The 25,217-nt window shown below is 36.8% G+C and overlaps 1 protein-coding gene across 1 annotated transcript in view; it reads right to left on the bottom strand.

Moving 5' to 3' along the window:
* Positions 1–25,217, bottom strand: part of Lrt (Leucine-rich tendon-specific protein) — a 96,260-nt gene that overhangs the window by 6,000 nt on the left and 65,043 nt on the right. The window contains exons 2-12 of the mRNA XM_069500028.1: positions 23,999–24,152; positions 19,180–19,396; positions 18,696–18,814; positions 17,141–17,284; positions 14,254–14,401; positions 13,631–13,759; positions 11,918–12,109; positions 9,036–9,388; positions 7,970–8,172; positions 7,148–7,297; positions 6,427–6,695 (exon numbers count right to left, since the gene is read on the bottom strand). Coding sequence (XP_069356129.1) covers positions 6,427–6,695; positions 7,148–7,297; positions 7,970–8,172; positions 9,036–9,388; positions 11,918–12,109; positions 13,631–13,759; positions 14,254–14,401; positions 17,141–17,284; positions 18,696–18,814; positions 19,180–19,396; positions 23,999–24,151 — 2,077 coding nt within the window. The 5' untranslated portion in view covers position 24,152. The remainder of the gene's footprint in view (positions 1–6,426; positions 6,696–7,147; positions 7,298–7,969; positions 8,173–9,035; positions 9,389–11,917; positions 12,110–13,630; positions 13,760–14,253; positions 14,402–17,140; positions 17,285–18,695; positions 18,815–19,179; positions 19,397–23,998; positions 24,153–25,217) is intronic.

Genomic DNA, 25,217 nt, shown 5'->3' with positions numbered 1-25,217 from the left:
ATTGTCCCTGACATTGAGACCGTCAGAATGTCATATAGGTATGAGTGACAGAGACAACACTCTACAAAGCCGAAATGTCATTCTAAAGGCCGATATACATTACTTTCGGCCGCGTACTTGTACATTGTGTTTTTGGATATGTGCAGTATTGCGTGGTGGTGTTGAATATTGCTTGCATTTCCCTCATGTGTAGTAGCGGGAGGGCGGTCGGTTGCAAGTAGCACATTGCTTAATATTTTTAGATTTATTTGGTTCAGCGGCAACAAGCCTGTTGTTCTTATTACAATTGAAGTAAAGTAAATTCTTCAAAAAATCACAAGTAAATCAGTGTCTTACAAATAAAACAACACACATTCGTTAACCTTTTATTAAGGACCAAATGCAATCCATAAATTATTATTATTTACAAAATTAAATGCTAATTAAAGCGGAACCAAAGTTCTTCAAAGATTTACAAATGGCGGAAAATATTACAGTAATATAAATTACAAACAACCCAACACTCAAAAACAATAATTATTGTATAAGTAGGTATATAAAAAAACAAAAATAATTTATAAATGTAGGTATAAACTCAACGCCACTTAGGTGTAGCAAGTATAAAAACCAGGGTCTGGACGTTTCGTAGCACTTTTAATTTGTCAAAGGGATTGATTACCGATTGTTGACATAAATTAAAACTCAAGTAGTTTATATATAAACTCCGGGTATCTTTGTAGGCATTTCTATATCGCACTTTATTTCGAGATATTTTTGACATTAGTGGAAGAAAATGTATGTAGTAGGTACAGCAAGATTGTTGAGGATTTGAAATAGGTTCATACGTCTTTAAAGCAAGTAGGTGATTAATAGAAGGTTAATAGAATAATTGCCAGTATAAGTCCCGCAAATTGCTTATACGCGTGGCCGCCATTTTAGTGACATCAGCATTAGGCTGAAGTTTCAAGCTGATGGTATATTTTTATTTCGGCTGACGTCGAAATGACGTCATTTCGATGTTAATGAGACATGGTTCCAGCGCAATAGCAATTTGCGGGGACTGATACCATTATGATAAGGATCTAACAATCTATTTGAGTAGTTATTATTAATTACCACATAAAGGTTAAATCGTCCAAGACTTCATAATATCTCAAATCTTAAATCGTCCAAGTATGAAGTCGATAGACGCATGTAAGGATAAATGTGCAAAGTGCTACGAAAACCCGGGGCCTGATAATAAACATATTGTACCTACTTACCTAGTCAATTATTTAAACAAAGAGATAGTTCTATCATCGTTTGACAGTACAATTGACATCAATTAATATTATTATTAATATCTTGTGTGGTTGCTACTTGCACTAATGAGATGCAAAGTACGTCGTACAGAATTTAACAGAAATTAAGCCTTAGTCAAACACAACTTATTGAGACAGAGACTCCCATAATTTGTAATAAGTAATTGCGAACAACTTGGACCTGAAGCAGCGTAGTGGGAGAAAATTCTCGAATCCGGAAAGCGAAAGTCGACGTTACAACCAATCGCGTGCACTCGCGCTGACTGATCAACCAATCGAGTGCACCCGCCATTCGCCAGCTAATTGCGTCAATGCTCAAGTTGTTTGTCGGGCACTGTATCTAACTAAGATTTATAATGAAGCACGTCAGACTTGTACGTACTAGTGTGGTAGGTACTAGTTTGTGTTTGAATAAGGCTTTAAAGGGCTTAAGTAGTGGCATTCCTTTGAAAGACAAGTTTAAATTTTATTATTATAAAAATAATGTTAGCATTTCATTATGGCATGGCATCGTGCTTCCTCTTAAATGCGTATAAGAGCCTCGTGTTAATACATTAGTATAAAAATAGTGTATTAAAATACATCTTCATAGAAGATATTATTAGTTTTAACTACAAATATAAATTTTGATTAATTTGAATATAAGTACACAAATGTGATGCTATTATGAAGCCTGAAGGTGGGCCTCATAAGAAAGCTCAGAGTCACTCAGCAGGCGATAGAGAGAGCTATGTTTGGAGTTTATCTACGTGATCAAATCAGAAATGAGGAGATCCGTAGAAGAAATAGAGTAAGCGATATAGCTCAACGGCTTGCGAAGCTGAAGTGGCAATGGGCAGGGCACATAGTTCGTACAACCGATAGACGTTGGGTACCAAGGTGCTGGAATGGCGACCCCGCCACGGAAGACGCAGTGTTGGAAGACCCCCCACTATGTGGACGGACGACATCAGACGAGTCGCAGGGAACTGCTGGATTCAGGCGGCGCAAGACCGTGGCGTATGGAAGTCCCTACAAAAGACTTATGACGACTATCGGTTAATGATAATGATGATGATGATGATGACACAAATAGGCTACTTGACTCATATCTAATTTCGTCCAATAAATGATTATTTATTATAGTATTTTGCTTAAGACAACGAAATATATCAATAACAATTATTAAAAACTCAGGATGGATATATAAATCCAATTTAAAAAAATACAGTTTTTATTTTTATTTGAAACTCAGAAAACGCTGTCAGCCATGATGTCACGTCATTAAATATGTAAACAAACAAATGTCATCCCTATTGACTAACGTAGTATCCATATATATAAAATTTCAAGTCCTGACTAACTTATATATCAACGCACAGCCTAAACATCTAAACAGCTGGTCCTAGATACATGAAATTTGGTGGGTGTGTTCTTTGTAGGTAAAGACCTTCTCTTTATCTATCCACTAGGAAAGGATTTTTTGAAATTCCACCCCTGACTGGGTTAAATGGGGGTTTGAAATTTATGAAGTCCATGCGGGCGAAGTCACGAGCATAAGCTAGTTTTTATATATTTCTAAAAACTCATAGTAAACGTAAAAAAATATCGTTTTCTCTTTATAAATTGAATAAGTTATTAAGTAAGACTTACAACAAAGTGGTCTTTGCAAAAATAAATTTGGGTTGCAGTCGTTAGTGATATAGGATCCCTTTAAGCAAGTCTTCGCGTGTTACGTATATTTATTTCACTGGGCACTCTAATCCACAACTTTCCTGTGGTCTTTATCGATGCGTTTTTACATTCTCGGATGATACGATAACGATAATTACTATATTTTTCATGTAAACTAGTATAGAAGTCATGTTTATTAAACTTTGGGAGGTTATGCTGTTGTTTACAAATGCATGACGTCAGAGCACAGATAATCTATCGGCCAAACATGGCCGACAGTGTTTTCACCTGTCTAAGAAAAATATATTTTGTAAATTAAAGTTTTACGGTTTTTAGGGCGCAAAAAAATATAGTGTTAATTTTTTTGATCTAATAGGACAAATATTAACCATTTAAGACCTACTTAAAAAAAGTGTCAACTAGCCTATTTCGGAACATAAATTAATTAAACTTTAAGCACTTATGACATTGCTATATTTCTACGAAATGAGATGTTTTTATTGTTTATGTTATTTTTATAGCTCGGGCTATCATAAATGTTTTCACAGAATTCATTATTATAGAAAAAACTATTTCTTGATTGGTAATATAAATTATACATATGGTTAGTCTTTTTAAAATATCTAATAAGACACGCTCGAATATAAACATAATATTATTATAAAATCACTGACTGATTATATATGTACTAAATTGATATTATATTGCTCAAGGTTTCATACAAAGTAAATTTAAATAAGAATGGTTGAGATGGAACCATGACAAATTAAACAATATTCTGAATTTCCGATATAAGTTATATAACCAGTAGATATTTTCCACGTCATACTAGGTACATATTTAATCATTGCGTTATATATTCAGCAAAATGTAAAATATAGCGACTCAAGAATACATAATTAGTATCAACCAATATTAATTACTACATGGAAACCTATTACATTTATATAAGCTCAAGATAACATAATTAATTAATCATTATCACCCGATGCCTATATGTTTATAAACAAATTATAATAAGCAATATGAAATTCCCGGAATTTGATTATAATTATAATTAATCTATAAGTATTTCTAAATTCATCTCAAATCACAATGTGCGCTCATTAATAAGAAACTTTCAATATTTTCTTATTTCTAAGTAAACACGCATGCACCTCTAACTTTTCGGAGGTAGGTATGTGAGTTTTATGCAATTATGTATCACTTATTTTAGCGTTTAACTATCGTGAGTGATTTATCTCACACCCGGCTTTACTCACTTGTTTCGAACCATCCGGGGTCCTTTTTCAAAGGGAGTCAGATCTTGCACGCGTCGCGTTTGAGACCCCTTTGAAAAAGGACTCCGGATGGGTTCGAAACTAGTCGGGCTAACGTCGACTAAACATGTAAATAAAGCTGGATGTGAAATATGTATTATGTATCACTTGCTTTAACGGTGGAGGGAAAAATGGCGAGGAAACCTGAATACCTGAGAGTTCTCCATAATATTCTCAAATGAGTTTGAAATCTGCCAATGAGGTCTTGGCCATCGTGTTAGACTATGGCCAAACCCCTATCATTCTGAAAGGAGATCCGTGTTCTACTGAACACGGATCCAGCCAGCCAGCCAGCGATGGGCAATAATATTGTAAATGGGAAAGTGTGTTTGTTTTTTAGTTTTTCCTTCAACTACGCTGCAACGGAGCAGCAAATCGACATAATTTTTGCGTGGATGTACGGTGGATGTAGTTAAAAACCTGAATAGTGATATAGGCTTCTTTTATCTCGAAAACCAAACATTACCTCGCGAAGTTTTTGAATCGTTTTAAACCTAAATCCACGCGGACAAAGTCGCAGGCATCATCCAGTTTCAATGTTAGAATAGAATAGAATAGAATAGAATGTTTTTTATTCATGTAAACTTTTTTTAAAGTGCTTATGAATAGTCAGGTAGTTTTAATTTACCACTGGTTCAGAATGCCGTTCCTACCGAGAAGAACCAGCAAGAAACTGGAAAACTTTTATACAAATAATATACCAACACTAATTTAACAAGAATAGAGTCTATAGGCACGACAGTTTGAGATGGCAATCGGAGCATGAGGCGGGGAGACGCCCCACACACCCGCACGTCACCCGCGCTATCCCACACCGGGTTAGCGCGAGGGGTGTGCGGGGCATCCCCACCCCGATTGCCATCTTGACCTGTCGCGTACTATACTTATAACTATAAATTAAAATAATATCGTATTAGTGTGTTAAACACAGAGCATTTCAATTCATATAAATTAATATAGAGACTAGCAAAAATAAGTGAGTAGAAACAAAGAACATTTTTCTTTTGTTTAACCGTAATTAAAGTATTATAGCCAAACAAGTGTAAATATAATGACTAAAGTGATCAAAAAATAACATTCTATACAATAATGTATTACTAAAGGTTTATACAATAGAAAGTTACTCAATAAATTACAACAATATGTTACAAGGTGTCTTAGTCACGGCATTTTAAAAGCCTTGACTTTAAATACAGTTAAATAACCGATTCTCAAACATCTCTCGATTTATGTGGGTTTTTCAAAACACCATCTTTTGAGCTACAAGTACATCAGTTATATATGTCGCAGGTATATTGTCAAATCAGTGATATTACAAGTAATTTCACTAGTGATATTATAATTAAACGGTAGATTGTCAATCAGCTTCATTTCTCACAATCTAATGGTCTCGTTTTAGTGTCACTGTAAAATCACGGGGACACTATAGTGATATTGTAAGGCAATGATATTTTGAGACTTTGATTGGTCCGTTTACAAAATAAATATAAAAGAAGTAAGCTTATGCTAAGCCTTACGTAAGCCTTACTTCTGTAATCTGTGGTTTCCAATGTCAATTTTGCAATCATAGAGTTATAATTAAAAAATCACAAACTATTGTAATAATATCATAGAAAGTAATAAGTCACGTAGCATGACACTTTTCTGGAGGAGGACTTTTTTGACCAATCAGAACGCTCGACGTCTCCCACTGCCAACTTCACTCACAATTCTAGATGTATTATAATGTCACTATAATGACTCCGTGACATTACAATATTACTAAAATCAGGCCGTTAAATTGTAAGAAATGAAGTCGATTGACAATCTACCGTTTAATTATAATATCACTAGTGAAATTGTAATATCACGGCTTTGACAACATATACATTCATTTCCTCAAACCTTCGAAGTAGCAGTAAGCATAACATAACTTGCCCTCGGATTTTCCTCTGGAACCGGTTCAGGCCTAAAACATCTATGCGCCTGAAACTCAGCAGGTTTCTTCAACATTTTCCGCACAAACCACACCAAGCCTATGACTATAACCATCAATCCTAGAGCAATTCCTACTAACGCTGTATTAAGACTTTTGAAGCCTGACTTCATTTCCAGAGAACCGACGGAATCTAAAAGTTGTGGTACGACACATATTGAATGCATTTCATCGGTCTTGAATTTGGATATCTTCGCGCATACTTCATAGGGTCCTCGTATTAAGCCTTCCATGGATACTTCTAACGTCGATTGACACGGCGTATCCTTCTGCGCGACCAAGGATCCTTTGGATAATACAGCAAGGATCACGTAGCAATTGTGCAGGGATATGTATCTGGTGTCGGGCGTTGATACTCTTTGAGATCTAGGTAGAACGTATTGAGGTTTTGGAGACGGTATTCCCATGACCGAAATAAGCACAGTCAGTAGTCCGTCGCTTGTCACGTTTGACCGGACCTCTGAGACTCTGAAACAGATATATTCTATTTAAAAACCGCATTAGTTATAAGTCCATGACTTATAGATTACTTCGTATGGACAGGGTTATTGAACAAACAAAATGGCACCGACTCATTGGTGCTATAGCACCAATGCAACCTCAGTGACGTTTGGATTTCAAACGGGTCGTTCATTAGTATCTAAGAGGTGGCGCTGATTTATTTGGTTCCTAAACCGTGAAAAATTATGTTCGCTTGACCATATCTTGTCATTTATATCGATGGCTCAATATTGGCAGGGATGAGTCTATATAATATAGGTACTGATGTGCTTTTATATCGGCCGGAAAACGAAATGTTGATAGACGAACCAATTGAGTTGCAGTATAAACCTCGCGCTTCATCTGACTAAGTCAGCTTTGCCAGTTTGTCTTTCAGTTTCAGAATCAATCAATTAAGTCAATATATATGATTTAGGTACCTCAAAGCTTCTCGATCAGGCACAACCATAGTGGAAGGTCTTAAAGTAACGTAGGCTGCACGTTCTCTGACCATTTGAGGTGCACCACATCCCAACACCAAAGACAATGGAGTGTCTTGGCTATCCATTTCTTCTAGTGCTATGCAGAATCTGCAAAAAAATAATCTATTCCAAAAAAACTCACTACAATCTTGCTAGATTATGTGGCCTTCGAAAAATGATTTTCTCTAAAACGGTTTAGGTCTCGTCTGGTGTGAAACTTTAGCCATAGCTAGTAGGTAACTATTTTACCAAACTCATACTGGCTTTCGATTTCAGTACAAATTCAAAGTCTTTGCTCGTCTCTTCCAGGTTACAAGTAATTATTTATTCATGATCCATGATCACAATAGGCAGTAAATAACATCGAAACTTGACTTGAGCGACTCGTTATAAAAATAACATACATTAGAAGAAAATATGACCACCTCCCTGGCGCAGTGGTAAGCACTGTGGTTTTATTAGCGGGACGCATTCGATTCCTGGCAGGGGTTTGGAATTTTATAATATCTACATTTCTGGTCTGGTCTCCTGGAAGGCTTCGGCCGTGGCCCTACCGGCAAAGCCGTGCTGCCAAGCGATTTAGCGTTCCGATACGATTTCGAGTAGAAACCAAAGAGGCATGGGTTTAATAAAAACTACCATACCCCTTCCAGGTTAGCCCGCTTCCACCTTGGACTGCATCATCATTTACCACCAGGTGAGATTGCAGTTAAGGGCTTGGTATCTAAATTAAACAAATATAATATAAAAACATAAAACATAAATAACACAATAACTCACGTATACTTCTCCGAAGGGTCCACCTTGAGTCCCCTCAGTATAATATTGGATGGTGCAGCTCTATGACATGCCACGTGCTTTGCCAGACCACCACTTTTGGACGCAGTCACGCCTGTACACCGATATCGATGAGTGGAAGGAGGTTCCAGTGCCCAAGATAAGTGTACTTCTTCGTCATCGTACCAAGAGTCCACGAGGCGAACCTATGGGATTTAGGTACCAAATTATAGTCGACGCATTTTAAACTGAATTGTCGAGTTATCTATCTGTTTCGCTCGCTACGACCTGACAGATAACTCGACGACTCAGTTTAAAATGCTTCGACTATAATTATTATATCAGGTAGGTTTCTATAATTAATGAACTTGCTGGATTTTATTTCTACCCTGTTAAGAATTTTGGACCCATGAATTAAATTATAAAGAGTTAAAATATTTTTGCACGGATACAAGTTAAAAGTTTCAATATAAGTGATTAATACTAACACTGTACACAATCTAAAGTAAGATGAAAACTTGTACTTTGTTTCCACAAAACTCAGCAGAGTTTTATTATTTATTTTACAAAAACGAGCATAGAATATTTTAATATTAAAAATACCGTCCTTGTTGAATGTACTTGTAGAATATTCAAAGCCACATTTTAATATTATGATGGCATCACCTAACCAATGCGGGAGAGCACTTTGCATCTTTGGAGAGTTTCAGAGAGAATAGATCGGAACCAGTTTGATAAAAATTCACGTTTCCGTCTTCTTACAAAAATTTCATTATAAATGAGTTTGAAGCTCGCAATTTTGCAATAATTAGCTTTTAAGTTAGTTAAAAGAAAATAATAATATTATTTTCTTTATATTGCCATCATAATATTAAAATATGGCTTTGAATATTCTACAAGTACATTCAACAAGGACGGTATTTTTAATATTCAAATATTCAAATGATCATTCTCCTTTACAGAATTTAAAACCAAAATTAACTCGTATTTGACAAACAATAGATTAGTTTAATGATTTAACACGTGCACATAAAATCTTAATAAAATCTAGTGCATGAATGACTTTTACCTTAGATTTAGAAATCGGCAAATCTTCTTCTGACGGTACTTCCAATTCCTCGTCATAAATATCATCGTCTAATCCGTCTTGCTTGTCTCCATACAAGTCATTGTCGTCTTTATCTTCATCAATCGTATTCTCAATTACCCTATTATAATCGTAAATGGGTTCATCAATAACCTTCGTATCAACGTGTTCGTCATCGCAAAGTTTGTTTTTCGACAGCCGGGATATTAACGCCCCCTCCAAATGTGGTGGCGTGGCGCAAACTGCCGCAGATTTATCTGATTGAGGCAGGTTTTTTGCCTCCCGCAACCACCTAGCAAAGCCGGCCATTAAGCAATCGCAATTAAGAGGATTATCTGCGAAAGAGAACGAATTTATCTTTATGAGTTCGAGAGTATAAATGGGTTGGGATTAAAATTAACGACAATCAAACAATTGTTCTTTGTTACTTTCATTTCTTTTGTGTAACGCCGCGATTATCGAGGCTTTTTACGCTTTAACTTTTTTATTGGTAATTTATTTTCTACGGTTTAATTCATCAACTTAAACTTGGCTGATAAAATTTTCCTTATCGGAGTGCTTTCGTTTTAATTATAGAAAGTGAAACAAATCTAAATACCATAGATCTCAAAATAGATTTGGGTTCCATAATAATTAACGTGTAATTTTTTTGTACTTTAATCTATACTAATATGATGAATGCGAAAGTGTATATCTGTATGTTTGTCTGTCTACTACGAGTACCTTATCATGGTTCACCCGTTAAAACAATTTTGATGAAATTTACTACTGAAGATAGCTTGCGGCACGAGGATGGAAATGGGCTGTTTTTCGGCAAAGCATTTTCACGGAATTCTTAAAAACCTAAATCCACGTGAACGAAGTCATCATCAGTAGACATACCTATTAAAATAACTATCTACTTTTAATCTTCCTGAAGATAAAGAAAAGATGCTCTCAAATGAGCTTGTAGCCTTCACCAATTTCTCTTCCAACTGAAAAAGCGATTTCAACGTCAAAATATTTTGCCCAGCTAGGGGAGAGGGTATCATAAAATTATTTTCCCATAAAAGTCTCATAAAGGAACACCATGAAAGCGGAGCGGCGGACAATAGCGGGTGGCGTTTCGACAGCCGAACAAAGAGGTTACAACGACGCACCACACAAACGTCTGATGCTAAACAAAACCTACCGAGACACACAAACACTGAAAACGGTTAACTTTCATTTTATTACAATTTTTGGTAAGTAGCTAGGTACCTTATTTTGCATAAAAATATTTTTCTTTCACTTACTCGGAAATTACTTCGTTATTTAAAAAAAACCGGCCATAAAGCGAGTCAGGCTTGCGCACCGAGGGTTCCGTACTATAGTCGTATTTTTCGACATTTGGCACGATAATTCAAAAACTATGATGCATAAAAATAGATAAAAATCTGTTTTAAAGTGCACAGGTGAAGACCTTTCATATAATACCTCACTTGATATTGTTATGTTACTTCGAAAATTCTGCTTGAAATTGAAATCTGCTTATAGTCCCCCGACTGATTGCAGATAATGACAAGGAAAAAAAAATAAAAAAACTTCGAAAATTGAAAATACGAATTATTTATTAGTTCATGACCACAATTAATTTTTTTTTTGTGTGATGTAACCACAAATTCACGGTTTTCAGATTTTTCCCCGAATGTCTGATTGGAAGACACTTTGTCTTCTAATAAAAACTCTTGATAAGTCAATTTAAGTTTGTTTGGAAGATTCTTTAAACTAGGTGATGCCCGCGAAAATTGCTAGCTATCTCTCAAGGCTGTGTGTGCGCACGAAACTGCACGTCATCGTATTTCCATTACCTTCAATACTGAACCACTGCAGATCCTTGTACTGCGAGCTTACCGTCTTCAATCATACATAGATACATCACTGTCATGGACAACAAGCCTTGTGGAAAGATGAAAATAATATATATTTACCATGTAACATATAAGTCTATGATAATATTTACCAATTCCGGTAGAAAATACTTTAATAACATTTCAATAACCATACTGGTTAAAAGCTGTTAAATATGTATGTGGAAGAAAAAAAGAGGAGAGGACGACCAAAAAACAGTGGATAGATTGCGTAAAAGAAGATATGTGTATAAAAGGGGTGGATAATGCGTTGACGGATGACAGAAGTGAGTGGAAGAAAAAGACATGTTGTGCCGACCCCACGTAGCGTGGGATAAGGTACAGAAGAAGAAGACTGGTTAAAAGCTGGGTTATTATGGAGAAATAAAACGAAAAATAACAAACAGAAAAAGTAAGGAGAGAAAAACTTTCATATAACTATTATAGTTATCTATGTAACAACTTACTTTTAACTTTGATCGAATGCTTCATCAACGTAAAGTTACAAAATAATGTTAGAAATGTATAGAATACGTCTACTGCATAACTTTATCAGAATAAGCAAGAGTAAAGTTTAGAAGCAAGCTTACATAAGTTTGATTGAAGGCAAAATCTCCCGTTATTATAATTTGTTATAGAGTTCTGCGAACGCATAACTACTGTCCTAACCTACGCAACCAAAGAGGCTACGAAATGGGAACGTCACCCGCGCGGCGGTCGCCTCCCGAACCACGCGACTACAACAGTCGCGTGCGTAACTGTGTGCATGTACGTAGATTAGGCCCGGTATCCACCTGAGCGGAGAGGAGAGGAGATGCGTTCAATCGACCAATCAGATTCAAAATAAGATGACGTGAAAAAGTTATCACGTCATCTTTTAAAAATCAGATTGGTTTACTGTACACATCTCTCCGCTCCGCTTAGGTGGATACTGGGCCTTAGCGTCGTAGACGACGACTTTCATGGCGCGCAGGTGTGGCCGTAGCTTGAACTTACCTTCAATAGTAAACCGCTGTAAGTCCTTGTGCATTGTGAGAGCTCCGTCATCTATCATAGATATGTCATTGTCATGGAGCAATAGGTCTGTGAGATGGTGCAGAGATTTCAGAGGATCCGCCGAGAGTGACCTCAGAAAATTGTGCGACAGGTCCAAGTGGGCTAAGTTTACTAGCTGGGCTAAAGATGCACCTGTTGGCAAAATGAAAATTTATAATTAGGTATTTACTACTAGCACTGGGTAATAAGTATGTTATTACCTACCAGAGGTTCGACGAAGCCACCAGCATCAGCTCAGACAGAGCAATCATGTAATTCCGCGACATATAAGTAGATACGGCAGAGTAATGGCAGAGTGGTTATGGTTGTCATTTACCACGAGATCCAAGGCGTCAGAGTACCTACTAGATATACTGTGTCTCTCCTTATACCATGCTACTAATATTCAACGGTGCTGATAGCCTAGTGGTTAAGACCTCGACCGAGCAGGCCGGGGGTTCCAGAGCTCGATCCCGAACACGCACCTTTAACTTTTCGGTGATCAGCGTGATCAGTAGTGAGCCGGCGATGGGTTAATGATGAGAATTACTTAAGTACTTCTCTATTGATCCAACACTGAGAAAAACTGAAGTACAAGTAGTACCTACTTAAGTTTTTCTGCGTTGCATCAACGAATTTTCAATACTAAGCATGTTGCAATAATTGCGTTACTTTTTTTAGATTCTGAATTATAAAATCCCCGCAAATAAGTTTGTGTGCTGACGTCGAATCGTTCCCTTTATTCCCAGCATTTTTCTACCTTTTTTTGTGACGGAAATTGAAACGTCAGTGAGTTCGTTCGACAAAGAACTTTTCACAATGGCCGATATCTCGCTCCCGGATCTAATCAAATTTAGCACATCTAATTCTACATTACAATTTCCAAAGTCAATCCAATATTTTTTCGACTTGATTGATCATTTTTTTCGACGGTTTTTAGAATGGTACACGATTTATTCTTATAAAAATCGGGGCCTAAAACGAGATATTATTTAATCCAATATCTACATGAATAGAATTTTCGTTATTACATTTATTTTTTCAAGTTTCAATTCAACTGAGTCTGAAACAGATTTTCATTCATCATAAGTACCTACCTATTATAATTTCGGATTGGCTCTTTTTCATGAATATCCAATAGGCCTACTTATTTAATTGGGAAACAAAAACTATATTTGATACGAATTGACGTCCACTTAGGGCATTTGTGCACTCATCCGTATTCTGTTCGTATCCGTGATTCTTCGAAGTGGCCGTCATACAAATATAGTGCACAAACGCCCTATGGATAGTTTTAGACTATTGTATTTTTATTGTACTGCGCGTTTTAGGGCTCGCTTGGGCATAGGCGCTAAACACAGCGCTACATTTCGCGCTTCAATAAACCGAACGCACTTGCACACACGCATTCGAGCGTATTCACTCAAATCAGTAGGTCTGTCAGTAGCAATATAGATTGCCGTTTTTCGCAGTTCACGCATAATATAAGTATACGACCTTAAAATGTATAATATACTTATGCCTTCGTTCTAAAACGAGCTAATACGGGCATAATCTGTTGGCAATCTGCTATCGCTCTTAGTACTTCTAGTTTCTCCTCTTATATCTATTAATACGCTGAAAGGTAGGCACCCTCTTTACATATTTTAGTTACATATTTTAGTGACTTCTTACCCGAGACAGCAACAATTTCATTATGTGATAAGTCCAGATGCGACAGATTGGCAAGGTGCTTGAACGCGTAGTCTTCTAAAACGTCTATTTGGTTGTTGTGCAGGTTCAGTTGGGTCAAATTTGTTAGACCTAGAAGAAGTACAATATTAATATCTTTTTATATATTAATTTTAAAAATCTCTGAAAATCATTCAACATTGATCCAATTATTCAAAAATCACAATACTGTTTAAAAATTGCCTCAAGATAAATTAAATAATTTACTTCTATACTTATCTAAGTATATAAAAGGAAAAGTTGACTGACTGAGTGACACAGTGTACATTGCGTGAGTGACGCGCAGACGGGATGCGCAGTCGTTTCTAAAATGCTGCAAAAGCAGATGATTCACAAACCAATGATGAACACTAATGATAGCCACTAAACTCATTTGACATTGGTTGGTTCTACACAGCTGCTTCGCTGAGTGATATTTAAGCATATTTTAGTAGAAAACCGTCAATGGTTTAAAAATAAATGTCAAATGATCTCGGCCTCGAAGACTATCACTGAAGTGTTGATCACTGAGTTAGCGAATCATCCCGTAGTTTATACATATAAAAGCTGGAGAAACAAAACCGTACCTGATAAGGCACCCCGTCGTATACTTGCAAAAGTGTTGTCAGACAAGTGTAATGTTTCCAAAAAGACCAGCGCTGGAACTGTAGACGGACCAACGGGACCTTCTAGAGCGTTGCTTGATACATCTAGTTCTTTCAGTAGGTGCGCCTCCTGATAAATTAATTAAACATTTATTAGTAAAGCCACATAATACCTTATAGAAACTTCCATGTACTGTACAAAAGGACCACTTCGCAAAGACGTTTAGATAAATAGCGACTCTTGCTACGACACAGTACCTAGAGTGCAATTTGACTCGCACAGCGCCGCGGCCTAAAATTTAATAAAGTGTACCTCTCTTTCTATCGCATAACATTTTGTCTCACCCTCTCTCGCTTCTGTCCTTTCTTCCTCTCCCTGGCCCACTCCCGCTCCCTCTCCCGCTACCTCTCACACCCCCTCTTCCACTCCCGATCCCGCTCCATCTCACGCACCGTCTCCCACTCCCTCTTTTGCTCCCTCTCATAAGAAATAAGAGTTAACGCAAGAGCCCTTGAACTATAGACTTGGGAAACACTGTCATATATTTTGTACTCATATATTTTAATAGTATAATATATCATATTTTTAGTAGTAGGTAGGTACTCATATATTTTTAGTAATTGTAGTCATATATTTTTAATATACCAGTTTCATAAAAAAAATGTATGATTTAAAACAACATGAGAACAATTTTCCTGTTTCGTCAGCCTGTACAAATATCATAAGCACAACATGTCATTGTTCATTTTCAGCCATATTTAAGTATTTTCAACTATACAACATCATCTGAACAACATGTGTATTGAAAAATTATTTGTATTTAATACAATAATTATTTGGATAACATCATGGAATGTAAGCAAGTACTTAATTTAAAAAGTTTTCAACTGCGGTGTGTAAAGATACAGTAGGTATCTTTTTCAGGCCATTATGATTTTTAAATATTTTATGGATCCAGTGACACTCGCGCCAAGATGAATCTAATGACGTATCATTTATCAAAATCGGTTAAGCATTATGAGTAGTTACGAGTGATGGTGATCATAGGTAGGTACGTACATGTAACATACAGGTCAAAAAATAACCCTCCTTTTGGTCTTCGCTGCTGTCGGATAAAGTAAAGTAACCTTATTATAAATGCGAAAGTGTGTTTGTTTGTTGGTTTGTCCTTCAATCACGTCGCAACGGTGTACCGTGTAACGGTTTGACGTGATTTTTGCATGGGTATAGATAAAGACCTGGAGAGTGACATAGGCTACTTTTTATCCCGGAAAATCAAAGAGTTCCCACGGGATTTTTAAAAACCTAATTCCACGCGGACGAAGTCGTGGGCATCAGCTACCTATATGGGCGCACGTAGAATGCCATATTTAGTTTCCGCAATTCGACTTAATGTTACTAAACATAATGTAAATTTTAATATCAATTTATAGTTAACAATTCGCAAAACATTATGAACGCCAGTTATCAAAGTAATTGGCACAATAATGGGTCTATTTGTTAACATAAATTGAAATCCGACATATTCATCAATGAAATTGTGTCCAATTTACCTTTAAAACAAATCACAGAATAATATTTGATTTAGTACATTTAGGTAATAGTAAATGTTAAAGCTAATAAATACATGTTTGTGTAATATTATTCTGATGTTAAAATATAATGATAAGAATATTTTAGCACCAAAATAATAGAAATAGCAAATAGGTTTTTTTTTAATTATTAATAATTAATGAGAAAATATATACTTATAGCTATTAATATCTACAAATATCTAAATATTAGCACCCATATTATAAGTACCTCAGTACCTATAATATTATAAATTCGAAATTTGTTTGTTAGTTTAATGTTTTGTCTTTCAATCACATCGCAACGGAGAAACGAATCGATGTGATTTTTTGCATGGATATAGCTGTTAAAGACCTGAAGAGTGACAAAGGCTATGTTTATCCCGGGAAATCAAAGAGTTCCCACGGGATTTTATAAAAACCTAATTCCAGGCGGACGAAGTCGAATTACTTAAATTAAATTAAACTTTCTATGATACAATGATTTTATCAAAGTATTGTAAAGTACCTACCTACTTTAAAATCAGTACCCATATTATTAAAACGAAAGTGTGTTTGTGTGTTGGTTTATTGGTTTGTCCTTCAATCATGTCGCAACGACGCAACGATGCAACGGATGATTTTTTGCATGGGTATAATTAAAGGCCTGGAGAGTGACATAGGCTACTTATTATCCCGCAAAATAAAAGACTTCCCACGAGATTTTTAAGAACCTAAATCCACGCGGACGAAGCCGCGGGCATCAGTTAGTATTAAATAATACTACTAAGTACTACCACACTGGTACCCTTACCAACTACTTGTAATATATAGGCTACTATCATCATCATCATGATCAACCCATCGCCGGCTCACTACAGAGCACGGGTCTCCTCTCACCACGCTGGCCATGTACGGATTGGTAGACTTCACACACCTTTGAGAACATTATGGAGAACTCTCAGGCATGCAGGTTTCCTCACGATGTTTTCCTTCACCGGTAAAGCAAGTGATATTTAATTACTTCTGCAGGATCATCGTTCCCATCTGTTATTGTTTGTGAAATTATGTGTGAACAATAAAGATTATTTATTATTATTATTTATTATTATTTATTAAAACGCACATAACTCCTAAAAGTTACAGGTGCGTGCACGGGATCGAACCCCCGACCTCCGATTAGAAGGCGGACGTCCTAACCACTAGGCTATCACAACTTAGCTAGGCTAATATAGGCACATAATGTAACAACAACGAATTAGGAACTAAGCCAATGCAAGACCCCAATACTTTAATTTAATGTACTGCAATGAAATACCTTCAAAGCAGCCAACGCAGAGACTTTCAGCAAATTGCCCCGCAGCCGCAGCACAGCCAACTTTGAGAGGGGTCCGAATGCGCCCGATGATATACTCGTTAGCTGATTGTCACTTATATCCAGATATGTTAAGTTTTGTATACCCTGTTAACAAATAAAAAACTTAATCAGTACCTCAGTACCCTTATTATAAATGCGAAAGTGTTTGTTTGTAGGTTTGTCCTTCAATCACGTCGCAACGGTGCAACGGATTGACGTGATTTTATGCATGGGTGTAGATAAAGACCTGGAGAGTGACATAGGCTACTTTTTATCCCGGAAAATCAAAGAGTTCCCACGGGATTTTTAAAAAACCTAATTCCACGCGGACGTAGTCGCGGGTATCAGCTAGTTTACTTTATAATTTTTAATACATATCAAAAATTGCGTAACCGGCAGGACTCGAACCTGCGTCTTCTGGGTTCGCGCCCGACGCTTTGACCGCTAGGCCACGGTTTCGCTTACTGCTGCACTTGCCAGTGACGAAATTTGTGATATGTATGTATGTTCACTCAGTACTGAAGCGACTGTTAATGCCATCTAGTAGCGACACTTTGCAGTTATCGTAACTACTTTCAAAGGGCCATATTAAAATGCAGGCTGCAGCCTTTTGAACGAGAAATGATATTATTTGCTTTTTTTTTTATTTACTTAGGACATAAACTTTACATAGTTTACTTTATAAAATAGACAACATACCTAAAGGTGCAAACGTATTACTGTGATGTATGTTGCACGTTGGAACTTTTCAGCACGCCACGGGCGGTAGAGTGCCACAACACTCTTATCTTAATAACTATGTGCCTATCACCCATAATGCAAGGCTCTAGATCCGATTCCCAGCCAAGATATCGAGACCTTTTACCAAGACTGTAGTTCTTAGCCGACATAAGGTATTATGGACAAAGCACACCCAGGCAATGAAGCTTCGTATTGAGGTCCCTACCCCCAATCTTGGCCTAAACCAATCAGAGACGATTCCACCGTCAATCGACACGGCACATCACAATTTATTCATCATCATCATCGTCATCATCAACTGATATACATCCACTGCTGGACATAGGTCTCTTGTAGAGACTTCCACACGCCACGGTCTTGCGCCGCCTGAATTCAACGGCTCCCTGCGACTCGTCTGATGTCGTCCGTCCACCTAGTGGGGGGGTCTTCCAACACTGCGTCTTCCGGTGCGAGGTCGCCATTCTAGCACCTTGGGACCTCAATGCCTATCGGTTTTAAGAACTATGTTTATTCACGCTTCGTTAATTTGTTTGCACTTTAAACCAAACTTTTAATAGATAGTGTACCTGAAAAATATATACTATCTAGGTATGTTACTCAGATTAAATGAGTCAGTAGACTTAGGAAATGATCATAATATTTTCTTTGTCTTGTTCTGGTAGGCTTGCGTAGGTAGGAAAAGTGAAATTAAATACTCATAGAATTTCTTGCTGGTCAAGCAAATTACAAAGAAAAACTAATTAAAAACAAAAGAGAAGGAAGAATGAATGTTTACCTTAAAAGAATTGGAATCCAAAGTGTGTATTTTATTATTGGAAAGATCTAAGCGGTCCAAATTGGCCAAGTGAGCTAAGGCTTCCGTGGGGACCGAAGGGAGTTGATTGTTTGGTAAACCTGCAAAAAAATTGATTGATTTAATTAATTAAGAATTCATAACGTAGAACGTTCAAAGAAATTCCAATATTTATGCAATGTTTTCTTTGAAGTGAAATATTTTTGTGTACCTTCTAGCAAAGCGTGTTTTAAAATATGGCATGAAATATTCTAATTTCGTCGTTCGTCCACATTATGCATTCTCAATTAATTAGGTAAGTTTTTTCTTACTTAATTATTCTCCTGCAATCTGTGGATTCTGATGTTGGGCAACGCCCGAGGGAAGTGTGAACTTGCAACGCGAATCATACGTTTCGAAATTTTTTGTCAATGCGACATAGCGGTTTCTGCAACTTTAGATTAAGTAATGGCCCTAACTTACTTACCTAGTGCGAGTAACGTAGAGGATATGCTACTGAACGCCCCTTGCTGGACTCTCTTGATGTCTCCCGATGATATCACCAGGCCGTGTAAGCCGATGCCTGCCAGTTCAGCCACTGACGCCGATGGCAATGACGTCACCCCCCGCAGAGCAACGTCCAATAGGGACACTGCTGTATTTTTGTTTCTTGCCCTCTGCTCTCGAAGGTGACGGCCAATTATCTGATAAAAAATCAAAGCAAAATTAGTCAAATTGAGAACTTCATCCTTTTTTAAGTCAAAGTTGCATGACGTAATTATGAATTGTTAATCCAAAGGGACCAGGGACGACTTAGCAGATCGTAAGGGAAGTAAGTAAAAGTATACGGCGTCCATTTCTAAAAAGTCCCACGTTTTTATCTAACTCAAAAACTATAGATACTTATTGTAGTTTACTGCATTTTAGAAGTACGAGGGCTGCATTTCATTAATTCCTGTTTTCAAGGTAAGTTAATCCAACTCCTGTAGATATAAAATGAATATTCTTGTTTAGTATAGAAATGCAAAACTACTAATATTTTTTGTCATTTATTATTATCTGCTATACTTGCAAACAATCTAATCGACTAACATGAAGTGTTTGCGTTTAAAAAGTTTATAATATCATGTCGATTAAATTAATCGCAAATATTTGCGAGAAATTTAATTGACTCTTATAATATACCTAAAGTCAATATAATGTGAAAAAGTTTAGGATTCACCACCTCAGTTTAAACAAACTAGGTATATCAATGAAAATGACTCTTAATGCCGTACTCAGAGTCGCTTAATCGTTACTTAAGATTGAGTTAAATGAGACAGAGCTATATCTCTCACATAAATCTGTCTCGTTTTAAATCAATCGATAAACGATAAGCGACTCTGACTGCGGCGGTTAGCATCTGAAAATACACATTTTCAGACGCTAATACATCAGCCATATAAAACGTTAACAAAACAGCAAAGTCATGACATCCCGGTTGTTTAACCGTCAAGAGTCAGTTTCATTAATATATACGTAGTTTGTTTAAACTGAGGCGGTGGATCCCAAACTTTTTCACATCAGTTCTCCCTTTGTTAAGATAATTTTTGGCAAACAAAGTTTCATACAAATAACAATAGAGCGGCCGTTTGCGAGGCTCTGAGCAAATTTAAATGTGATTATTGTTATGTAAAGTGAAATAATTTTCGGACAACTGTTATGTAATTACCTTAAATTTTCAGCTAAACCACTATTGTTTTAAGTGATGCTTTGTTTAGTTTATAGGTATTAGATACGATGTCTCCTCAATTTAATCAAAGACTGGCCACAAATCACGATAAAGGTAAAGTACGCGACAGGTCGAAATGGCAACCGGGGTGGGGAAACCCCGCACACCCGCAACCCTGCGCTATCCCAGTGCTGGCAAGCGCGGGCAACATGATTGTATGTTCTTCTTTTACATGTTTCTTTTTGTGTCTTTTCTTTTTGGTGTACAATAAAGAATATTAAAAAAAAAAAAAAAAAAAACATGCGACCCCCACCTCATACGCCGAATGCCATCTCGACCTGTCGCGTACTGAGTCTCTGCTAAAACAGCACAAGCAGCAGCTCGCACTTTTTTCATAAGCAAATACGTAGGTCTCGTATCAAAAACATTTAATACTATACCTCGTATGACTTATGAGCCCTAACCCAAGATAATACCTACCTATTACTCCCTAAAACAACAATATGGCATTTCAACCCGCTAAGAGGCCCAATCTAGCAACATTAAAAAAATTGAGTATTCCTTACATTCTCACATGCACACTATAAGAAAAATAATATTACGAGGCTACACATAGAAATGGATGGACGGACGAAATCAGACGAGTCGCAGGGAGCCGCTGGATTTAGGCGGCGCAAGACCGTGGCGTGTGGAAGTCCTTACAAGAGGCCTATGTCCAGCAGTGGACGTCTGTCGGTTGATGATGATGCTGATGATACAAAGAAAAATTTAAATTCAATTCAATGACATTCCGCCTTCCAAAACTCACGCTTGCACATTGTCGCATATTCGAACTGATCCGTTGATCAATTTGCCCAGCAGGAGTCAACCCAATTCTGTCTAATAGAACGATCGCGTTAGTCTACATCTTAGACGTAAATTCAGCCGTAACGAAATTATAGATGGCTTTGGCATCATTAAAAATAATGCCTAAATACGAGTATAGGGAATTTGTTCCGCTACAAATTAATTAAACCATTGACCTACTTTATATCTCCGAAAATTCGTTTCCAATTAATTTCAAACTTTCATCCATTGTTACAGAATATTTTTTCATATTCTTTCATTCTCCATTACCTACTCTGACTCGCTAACGAAACATAATAAGTAAGTACATTAATAATAATTGAAAAACAATAGAAGTCTATTCAGAATCCATCCGTTTTTAGCCGAATGGCAAAAAACGGAACCCTGCTTATAGATTCGTCATGTCTGTCTGTCCACTTTTTTCCGAGACTATAAGAGCTATACTGTTGAAACTTGGTAAGTAGATGTATTCTGTGAACTGCATTAAGATTTTTATACAAAATTGAAAAAAAACAATAAAAATTGGGGTTCCCCATACTTAGAAACTCAAAAAAAATATTTTTTTCATCAAACCCATACGTGTGGGGCGGGGGTATCTATGGATAGGTATTTAAAAATGATATTGAGGTTTCTAATATGATTTTTTTCTAAACTGAATAGTTTGCGCGAGAGACACTTCCAAAGTGGTAAAATGTGTGTGTGTGTCCCCCCCCCCCCCCCCTGTAACTTCTAAAATAAGAGAATGATAAAACTAAAAAAAATATATGATGTACATTGCCATGCAAACTTCCACCGAAAATTGGTTTGAACGAGATCTAGTATGTAGTTTTTGATTTATCGTGCAAAATGTCGATAAAATACGATTGTACCTACTACGGAACCCTCAGTGCGCGAGTCTGATTCGCACTTGGCCGGTTTTTTTATTAATTATAGCCACCATTTTTCAACACAAGATCGTAATCCAGTTTATGTAGGAATTCCGGCTACTAATCGGAGGTCGGGGTGTCGATCCCGGGCACGCACCTATAACTTTTCTGAGTTGTGTGCGTTTTAAGTAATTAATTATCACTAGCTTTAACGATGGAGGAAAACATCGTGAGGAAACCTGCATGCCTGAGAGTTCTCTATAATGTTCTCAAAGGTGTGTGAAGTCTGCCAATCCGCACTTGGCCAGCGTGGTAGACTGTAGTCAAAACCCTTCTCATTCTGAGAGGAGACTCGTGCTCTTAGTGAGTTGATCATGATGATGATGATGATGATAACGATGATGATGATTCAAAATACAGTGCATTGATCAAAGGTTTCATTGAAAACAATAGGTACATTGTTAGGTATTATATTCCTTAACAGGTATCAAACGAAGCAACAATGGTGAAAACTCAAAGCCTAACACGTCACTGCCACAGCTAAAATTAAAACACGTCAATTTAACGTAATGACAGTTTATTATGTAACCGAACTCCATCAAAACTTTCATAACTGTTTTTCAGAATAACAAAAAGCAATTTGAATTTTGTTAGATATTAAGTACTAGATAGTGACACTTAGATACCATGTACATACCATTAATTTAAGTAATTAACTTAATGTAAACTCTCGATGTAATTCTCGATACATAAGTGAACTATTGTGTTCTTTATTGAGAAATAAATGTCTTTAAACCGAATTTCCTAGAACTGAAACAATGTAATTTTTACCATTAAAAATTGACTAAGGAATTCATCTATTTTGAGTTACCATTTTTCATAACACGGTTATAACTGGTTGAAAAATTTCGTATACTCTCGTATACGATTTTGAAAGACTGAAATTTTTCAGACGAGAAACGGATGAATATTCATAATGTTCTGAAGAGTAGCTAGAAATTCTAACGGTTTCAATAGGAACCTCTAAAATATCAGAACTAGTTTTTTGAACATTGTTTTTGAGCTTTTTTTAAACCTTCGAAGAATAAGTGAAAGCTTCCAAATATCCTACGCCTTTCCTACTAGATCTTCTACAACTCGGCTTATTTCGTTATCCATAACTCGCTAACTAATTTAAGATTTTGTGCTACGCTGACCTCTACGCGCGACGGCGACACGCGATAATCGCGAGCGACTGATATCTCCGGCTATGACGCGTGTCAAGAAATGTAATACAAATAGACACACACATATTTCAAGGCATGTCGGTAAACCAAGTAGCTTGCAATGAATCGCAGTGAGGTAATCTTCGGAATGAGCTTACGTGTTTTGCGTACATTTTGTTTTACATCGAGGTTACATGAAGGTACCAAATAAAAATGTGACTACGACAAGTTATAGCAGTTAGGCATGTTCAGCATATCTTTACCCTAACTCTATTTTACTTTGGGGGAGGAAAAAGTCCCTACGGGCTTTTGCCTGCTGCTTTTCGCATGGACTAAAATTTCCTCCCCATGCTTCTTCTAGGACAGCATAGAACTGCGTAGCCACCCTTCTAATTCTCCGTTTTCTTTTTTTCTCTCTATTCTCTTCTTATTATTGACCCTCAGTAATCTGGCTCTGCTCTAGCTCTGAGTTTTAATAACCCTGAGACCTTTATAATAGTAGGAAAACTACCTATATTAAACTCACTTGTAAAGCAGTAGGTATGGTCGCCTTCGCAGCGCAGGGTTTGCAGCAGATGTTCTCCGTTTTCTTTTTCCTATTTTTCTCTTCTTATTATTGTTGCTCTAAAGATCCCTTTATAATAGTAGAGAATAGAGATGTATGTAAAGCAAACTCACTTGTAAAGCAGTGTGGTCGCCTGCGCAGCGCAGCGTATGTGGCAGGTCACAGGAGCACTCGGCCGAGGGTCGCGAGCTCAGTTCCGGGCAGTCCCACTCCGATGATGTGCTCGATATTACGCACAGTATTGATACCGCGCCCATAAGCCACATTCTGTAAAGGAAAAAACTATTGAGCGTGAATTCTAAATATATAAAAGGAAAAGGTGACTGACTGACTGACTGACTAATCTATCAACGCACAGCTCAAAATACTGGACGGATCGGGCTGAAATTTAGCATGCAGATAGATATTATGAAGTAGGCATCCGCTAAGAAAGGATTTTTGAAAATTCAACCCCTAAAGGGGTGAAATAGGGGTTTGAAATTTGTTGTGAGCATAAGCTAGTTTATAATAAGACAAGAATCAAGATATTATTACGATATCTTACCTACTTACTATCAAACCATAAAACCATGATACTATTGAACTATGAACTATGAATGGTTTAGTAAGTAATACATAGTACATATGGCACCAAGAACTATTACTACCTAATACCATGGGTTAATTTGCTTTTGTATGGAGATATCAACCAGTCACTTATGACAGATTTGTCTCTACATTCATAGTTGAACATTACATAGTTGAATACAACTTGAAAAGTTACGTGATGCATTTGATTTTTCTTCAATTTAGCATTTTTAGATGAAAACCCGAGGTGGAATGTAAACCATAGCGCCTTCAATAAAATGTCAACTTGCAATAACTCCAGCGCTACTGCATAACGACCCCAAACATTTACAATATTACTTCCAAACGACCCAAAAATATTCCGTAGCAGTGCCATAGCATTTTATTCAGCTAACAAGTTTTCCCGCGACTGCGTCCCCGTGGATTTAGCAAAGATAATTTTTTTACTATGGTTCTATGTAGGTATCTGTTTGCATAAGTCTCGAAATTCAACTGTTTCGAATACCATCCCAAACCTACAAACCCCAAACACACAAAAACATAAAAATTCGGTCAGGTGCGTGTCGGACTCGCACACGAAGGGCTCCGTACCATCGTTCAAAAAATAACACTTTTTATTTATTTTTAATTTTCATGGCAAGCATTTAGATTTTTTTTATTATTTGTTGTAATAGCGGCAATATAGAATTACACATTCTGTGAAAATTTCAACTCTCTACCTATTGCGGTTCGTACTTTTTCCTTTACTTGTGCTATAAAATTTCA

The sequence above is a fragment of the Maniola hyperantus genome, chromosome 7, assembly GCF_902806685.2.
Source record: "Maniola hyperantus chromosome 7, iAphHyp1.2, whole genome shotgun sequence".
Lineage (NCBI taxonomy): Eukaryota > Metazoa > Arthropoda > Insecta > Lepidoptera > Nymphalidae > Maniola > Maniola hyperantus.
This window is presented reverse-complemented; position numbering and strand designations above follow the sequence as displayed.